Source organism: Oncorhynchus masou, chromosome 29, assembly GCF_036934945.1.
Source record: "Oncorhynchus masou masou isolate Uvic2021 chromosome 29, UVic_Omas_1.1, whole genome shotgun sequence".
NCBI classification, from domain to species: Eukaryota; Metazoa; Chordata; class Actinopteri; order Salmoniformes; family Salmonidae; genus Oncorhynchus; species Oncorhynchus masou.
The window spans coordinates 70,209,935-70,217,907 of record NC_088240.1 but is presented as its reverse complement, the minus strand read 5'-3'; the positions used below and the strand labels follow the sequence as shown (position 1 = coordinate 70,217,907).

The window sequence follows — 7,973 nt, the reverse complement described above, 5'->3', positions numbered from 1 at the left end:
CAGTATGGTATATATATAAATATATTTTTTGTTTGTTAGCTAAACAGATGAGTCTCAAAACAGGTGCTTGATACTGCCATCAGACATATCAGATAATACAGCTGTTATACACTCAGAATACAGCTGTTATACACACAGCTGTTATACACTCAGAATACAGCTGCTATACACAGCTGTTATACACTCAGAATACAGCTGTTATACACTCTCATTCGCTGACATATTTGGCCGTTTGAACTCAGCTTTGTTTCATGTTTAATTCTCCAGGTCCTCGGTAATCAAGGTTCTCAGTGGAGATTTGCACCACCAAGGGAAACTAGGTGGGGAAAACAGTTGTCTTTTGAGTTGACGCAGAAATATATCAAATGTAAACTGGCATCTGTGTGTTTGCTTAATCCGATAAATGTATGACTCCATGTCTAACCAATCATTTGGAGATGTCAAATGGCTTAATGCGCATATGTGGCAGACTGGTAATGCCCTCTGACTCATCATGTCCTTTGGTAATGAAAATTAAGAGAAATTATATTAACAGGTGTAGGCCTAATATCAAGTTCGACACCTCTCAGAAAGCATTAGAGCCTGTGATAAAAACATTTTTTGCATAAAGTTTCAATAGATTCTAACGGTTTCCTACTTGGGCTAGGCCTACTTCCCAAACACCCCTTCACACCACCCAACACTACAATGAAATGATCAAATAATCCAATAATATTTTTAAACAAAGGATATTTGGAAGACATTCCTGATCGTATTTGATATTATTGGTATTATTAGGTTATTTGCATCATTGGCTAAGAAATATTTTTGATAAATCAACAATAGCCAAACTAATTGTGGTAGGCTAAATGCCACAGTATTGTAGGCCATCACATTCACTCTTTGTGAGTTACTTTTATCTGAACAGCGGACTCACTGGGCTATGAACCCTGCGCAAAGAATTTTTATGTATTTTTATATTCGAGCGGCACAAAAGCATGATTGATAGATAATTGGCAAATCACAGAATTCCATGTTCTTATTTGGCCAATCGTTGCGTATCCTGGGCGGGGTTTGTAGCTCTGCTGGAGGATGTTTTTTTCTTCCCTCTCACAAACCGGAGAGAGAGAATCCCAAAAATGACAACCAGATTGCAGGGGAGCAGAGCAGAGAGTGAGTGAGAGAGACTGGGAGAAAGAAAGAACTCAACAACCCGTTCAGTTTTAGAGAGAGTACAGAGAATATCAGCCAGCGAATGTTTTATTTTACAGCTTCATACTCGGCATCTTGTGGAAAATTCCGACTTTAGAAATGTAGTTGGATACAAAGAAAACCTGATAAGAGTACACCAATGTGTTTTTGAAAACATAAGCGTTAGCATAAACGTTTCCTGTTTCTTGACATCGTAGTAGAACGGAGACCCCCTTGGTTTGAACTCTGCGCTCCTCTCCAGTTTTGTGAAGATCACTGTCTGCTGCAGTCCAACCGTCAAGATGTGTGACCTGATGCCAGCTTCGCAACCTGCTGAAAAAATCGGCAAAATGAAAAAGTTGCGAAGAACTTTGTCAGAGAGCTTCAGTCGCATATGTGAGTAGCCTTTCCCTACTGTAGCGGTTATAGTGAAACAATGCATAGCCTATCGCACTGCTAACGGTTATGAAAAACGGTGCTGCTGTAGCCTAGGGAACTAAGTTATTCTAATAATGTCCACCCCAGCTAGTCGGGACGATAGCGGAATTTCACTATTACAAAAAGCTTTACACAAAAAAACAGCGGTGGTTTCACACTGGTGGCAATCACTTTTACAACATTACGATGATGCATTATGGCAATAACTGTAATTGTGTTGCTGCCATTCAACACATAGTTACACTGTGACCGTAAATTATATGAACCAGATTGCATTCTAAATACTAATATGATATTAGCTATGTGAATATTGTAAAAGGCTAGTTAATGTTGAGTGTTATCATTACTGCCATATAAAACATCAGGTAATTGGTAAGTGCTTATTGTACAACTGGAAGAAGCTTGCTATCCAAATGGCCCGCGTGCGTAAACTCAGGCATCTAAGCAGGTACACACACTGCATCTCTCTCTCTCTCTCTCTCTCTCTCTCTCTCTCTCTCTCGCTTCTCTCTCTGTCTCTCTCTGTCTCTCTCTGTCTCTCTCTGTCTCTCTCTCTCTCTCTCTCTCTCTCTCTCTCTCTCTCTCTCTCTCTCTCTCTCTCTCTCTCTCTCTCTCTCCTCCCTCTTCTCTCTCATCCCGGTGTTGGTCTATACGGTTTGGTGCATTAAAGGCTCACCACTAATCACTCCCTATGTAGACGACTGCTATATATTATCTCCCCCCAAATTAACGGCTCAGATGCAACAAGACGAGGAAACATTTACCAATATGAGGCCGCATGAAAAAGGTCGGCATTGACATTTCTACTGCATGGATTGTCCTTGTCCATATTGGTCACTGTTGCTGCTGATATCTGCATCAGCGCATCAACGTGGTGCACTGCACTATATAGGCATTGATTGATCACTCACTGTCTGCCTGTGTTTCACGGACGGTTTAACAAAGAGCATTACAGCTTAGTTAGAGAAGTTGGGCTTCTTGTAACCAAGTTATAATGCTACGTCCTTACTATATACCAGTCGATATTATTATTTCCATACATGTCCTAATAATACGCTCACACTCAATGTCACATCATAGTTCAGCCTGGTCTCATAGACTAGACGTAGCATAGTAATTGAAAATTCTGGACTCTCAAATTAGTACAATATGTTACCTTTGGTATGATTACATAAGACAGATTGTTACTTATGGCAAAAAAACTAAGGTAGGGTGTTTGGTCGGGACAACTTTAGAATTCTAGCTAATTAGCAAATTTGCAAATACTTACAACGTTCTAGCTACTTTGCAACTACTTAACATGTTAGCTAACCCTTCCCCATAACCCTAATACTAACCTTAACCCTTCTAGTTAACCCTTCCCTTAACCCTAACCTTAATTCTTTAACCTACACTACTGTTCAAAAGTTTGGGGTCATTTAGAAATGTCCTTGTTTTTGAAAGAACAGCACATTTTTTGTCCATTAAAACAACATCAAATTGATCAGAAATACATTGTAGACATTATTAATGTTTTAAATTACTATTGTAGCTGGAAACTGCTTATTTTTTAATGGAATATCTACATAGGTGTGCAGAGGCCCATCATCAGCAACCATCACTCCTCTGTTCCAATGGCACGTTGTGTTAGCTAATCCAAATGTATCATTTTAAAAGACTAATTGATCATTAGAAAACCCTTTTGCAATGATGTTCGCACACCTGAAAACTGTTGTTCTGATTAAATAAGAAATAAAACTGGCCTTTTTTAGACTAGTTGAGTATCTGAAGCATCAGCATTTGTGGATTTGATTACAGGCTCAAAATGGCCAGAAACAAAGCACTGTCTTCTGAAACTCGTCAGTCTATTCTTGTTCTGAGAAATGAAGGTTATTCCATGTGAGAAATGGCCAAGAAACTGAATATCTCGTATAACGCTGTAAACTACTCCCTTCACAGGACAGCGCAAACTTGCTCTAACCAGAATAGAAAGAGGAGTGGGAGGCCCCGGTGCACAACTGAGAAAGAGGACAAGTACATTAGAGTGTCTAGTTTGAGAAACAGATGCCTCACAAGTCCTCAACTCCTCCTCCTCTTTAATGGCAGGTCCATTAAATAGTACTCGTAAAACACCAGTCTCAACTAGAGGTCGACCGATTAATTGGAATGGCCGATTAATTAGGGCCGATTTCAAGTTTTCATAACAATCAGAAATGTGTATTTTTGGGCACCGATTTGCCTATTTTTTTAATATTTTTTTTACACCTTTATTTAATCTTTATTTAACTCGTCAAGTCAGTTAAGAACACATTCTTATTTTCAATGACGGCCTAGGAACAGTGGGTTAACTGCCTTGTTCAGGGGCAGAATGACAGATTTTCACCTTGTCAGCTCGGGGGATCCAATCTTGCACCCTTAACTAGTCCAACGTAATAACGACCTGCCTCTCTCTCGTTGCACTCCACAAGGAGTTACGCGAATGCAGTAAGCCTAGGTAAGTTGCTAGCTCGCATTAAACTTATCTTATAAAAAACAATCAATCATAATCACTAGTTAACTACACATGGTTGATGATATTACTAGATATTATCTAGCGTGTCCTGCGTTGCATATCATCTGACTGAGCATACAAGTATGTGACTGAGCTGTGGTAGGCAGAAGCAGTTTATGACTTCAAGCGTGCGCTAATTGTCGTTGTGTTGCTGGTTCGAGCCCAGGTAGGAGCGAGGAGAGGGACGGAAGCTATACTGTTACACTGACAATACTAAAGTGCCTATAAGAACATCCAATAGTCAAAGATTAATGAAATACAAATGGTATAGAGGGAAATAGTCCTATAATTCCTATAATAACTATAACCTAAAACTTCTTACCTGGGAATATTGAAGACTCATGTTAAAAGAAACCACCAGCTTTCATATGTTCTCATGTTCTGAGCAAGGAACTGAAACGTTAGCTTTCTTACATGGCACATATTTTACATGGAACATATTGCACTTTTACTTTCTTCTCCAACACTTAGTTTTTGCATTATTTAAACCAAATTGAACATGTTTCATTATTTACTTAAGGCTAAATTGATTTTATTGATGTATTATATTAAGTTAAAATAAGTGTTCATTCAGTATTGTTGTAATTGTCATGATTACAAATAAATAAATAAATTGGCCGATTAATCGGTATCTGCTTTATGGTCCTCCAATAATCAGTATTGGCGTTGAAAAATCATAATGGGTCGACCTCTAGTCTCAAAGTCAACAGAGAAGAGGCGAATATGGGATGTTAGCCTTCTAGGCAGAGTTCCTCTGTCCAGTGTCTGTGTTCTTTTGCCCATCTTAATCTTAATCTTCTGAGATATGGCTTTTTCTTTGCAACTCTGCCTAGAATGCCAGAATCTTGGAGTCACCTCTTCACTGTTGATGTTGAGACTGGTGTTTTGCGAGAACTTTATAATGAAGCTGCCAGCTACAATCATTCTAGCTGGCATGATTGTAGCTGTAGCTACAATCAAGCTACAAGCATGGTCTAATTTGATGTGGACCTTGATTGTAGGCTATTTATCCTACCTTGCTATTCCAGGCTATGCTTCCACCTTGCATGTTAATTGCTAACTGTGCTACGCTCCTGTACAGTAGGATCTGCAAACTCACAACTCTATGCTTGTCTTTTGACTGTTACTGTGTATTTACAGTACATCGCTATGACAATGCAGCCTTCTGACCTTAGCTGAGGTTAGCTGGGATGAGACTGTTGGCCTACTTCAGGGATCATCTAGATTCAGCTACGGGCTGATTTTTTCTTGAGCAGATGGTCAGGGGCCCGAAACAAAATTACAAATCATTTGTAGACTGCAAATTGACTAAAATATAAGAATCTCAAACCTTGCTTACAATGGTACAAGGTCGCATACACTGTATATCTCTGTATTTTGTGTGGGAATACTTTGGAACTGATTTCCCAAATTAAAATCACTCTTTTATGTCCAACAATAATAATAATATATATTTTTTTAAAGTATGATTTTATTAAAAAATATAAAATCACCCGGACCGCCAGTTGTAGAACCCTGGCCTACTGTATATGTCAATATATATAAAACACGTTTTATTTAACCTTTATTTAACCGTTATATGTTACTTTGTCACCATAAATAATAACTTGCTTTACTGTTGAATAATGAATATATATATATATCCCACATGGATGAAACGTTGCATCGTTTGTTGTCTTCGTTTGGAAAGAGAATGACATGCATTTTATTTTAGCTCGTTCCTCTGCTTACAAATGCACATTCATCCCATAAGCATGGAATGCAAATGTAGCCTGGGTGATTTAAGGGGGTTAGTTTAGTTGTAGCTTCAAGGGGGATATGTTTCATGTCGGATATAAAGGAAAGCAGTAGAAGTTATGGGCTGATTTGGGTTTCTGAAATGTGAGAGTATTTGTTTTTTCTTCTTTACTTTCGAGTGAAGTTGGGCAAAAACGGTCTCCCTGTTTGTCTCCCTTTATGTTGTACAACTCCCACACAGTTCTTTCCTTGATGATCAGAAATGCATGCAGTTGATGTAGGCCATTCTTTCTTTTCTATGCTCCTCCTTACCATGGTATAACACAGTGACTTGTAGACCGATGATATCATTTACAGTATTTTATATTTATGTTCTAGAATACGGGTCCATGTTTAGTTCTGTTTTGGAAATGTTCAATATGTCAGACTTATATGTGAAGGAGTGTTCGAACTAAATAACAATGCTACAGAGTCTTGGGTATTGACTCAAGTCCCCATTCACTGTAGTTGTAATGATCCTGCTGTGTTTTCTACATTGAGGAAATTCTCCTCTCATTTATGTGTCTCTGTTCTATGAGAAATTCTGTGATGATGCAATTCTTTGGCTCTGTGTCTCGATGACTCTGCCTCAAAACAATGCCATTGACATGAATAAGTCATTTTACATCAAGGCCAAACAAAATACCGTTACTCCCATCTGTAACTTCCCCTGTCTCATTGTAACAGATTAGTTGTGATACCCTGTAAGGGTGCGTGCTGGTGGCAGGGAAGTCAGGCGTAGAAGATCGAACTTGGTATAAAACGGAGCAGTTTAATAAGTGCTCACAAACTCAGAAAACCAAAATATACAAAATCATACAAGTGGGTACAAAACCCGTCGCACACCAGAACATAACTTGCACAATGCTTACAAACAAACAATCACTGACAAGGACAATGAGGGGGAACAGAAGGTTAAATACACAACATGTAATGAATGGGATTGGAACCAGGTGTGATACAAGAGAAGACAAAACCAAAGGAAAATGAAAAGAGGATCAGCGATGGCTGACGCCGACCGCCGAACACCGCCCGAATAAGGAGAGGGACCAACTTCGGCGGAAGTCGTGACATACCCTCCAATCAGATAATTATTATTGACTTTGTTATGAGAACTTTGTAATTGAAAAGATATTTACTAGGCTATGTTTCCAAAAAGCATTTTTCAGCACTCTTCCCAGACAATGTGGATTGGTTTGTCTTTCACAATAAAAACAAAGCTAAAGATAAGATCTGGTTGGCACTGAATGTAACATACAGTACATCTAGCTGTCAAGGAGGAAACAATCACACCGGCAACACAGCGTTGTTTACCTTACTTTTCATAAATACAAAGAATGTAGCTGTCCAGTGCAATCACTATGACTTCCTGTGATTATATTTATAGTGGAGAGAGAAGACAAGAGCTCCTCAGTCACAACAATGGGCTGCTAGTGTTGTGTTGATCTTTCCCTGCCACACCTGGGTTCAAATATTGTTTGAAATCTTTCAAATGTACTTTTAGCGTTTGCTTAAGCCTGCCTAGAATGCCATTTGGGTGGGGTGTGCACTTTTGGGACTATTCTATTGGTTCTGTTGCACCAGGCAAGATCGATCAAGCACAGCTAAAGTATATTTAAAGATTTCAAATACTATTTGAAGTGAACCCAGGTGTGTTCCCAGCCATTCACTAGTCTACTAATGATGATGCAGTTTCTGAAAGGTCTGTCTAATAAAGCACAGACAAACTCTTCTTCTAAATGCTGCCAGTGTCGGATCATGTTGATTGACCTCGAACTGTCTGCCTGAGTGTCTGCCTTAATGAAGGAAGGAAAATGAATCTATATCACATGAATAGGAAAGCAGGACACAATTACAGGGCTGTGTGTGTGTGTATGTGTGTGCGTGTGTGTATGGGTCATGAGTGAGTACACACTGTGGTTGTAGTCACTGTGTTTGTTCCCTGTTCAAAAGACGTCAATGTGAGCCTGATTTTCTTTCCCCCTCTATTTTCAGCTTTCAAGAAAGAGGACAGTGGCTTTGATGAGGTGAGTTCAAAACCAATGAAATTTGGACAGCT

At 39.1% G+C, this 7,973-nt stretch overlaps 1 protein-coding gene across 2 annotated transcripts in view; it reads left to right on the top strand.

The window, feature by feature from the left end:
• The first annotated feature begins 1,110 nt into the window (after positions 1-1,110).
• The window catches only part of LOC135520423 (cyclin-dependent kinase 14), a 228,598-nt gene continuing 221,735 nt past the window's right edge, over positions 1,111-7,973 (top strand). For both annotated transcript variants that reach the window (XR_010452375.1, XM_064945979.1), the window contains exons 1-2: positions 1,111-1,566; positions 7,910-7,941. Coding sequence is in view for 1 of the 2 variants with exons in the window: in XM_064945979.1 (XP_064802051.1) it covers positions 1,473-1,566; positions 7,910-7,941 (126 nt within the window). In the remaining variant the exon portion in view is untranslated. The remainder of the gene's footprint in view (positions 1,567-7,909; positions 7,942-7,973) is intronic.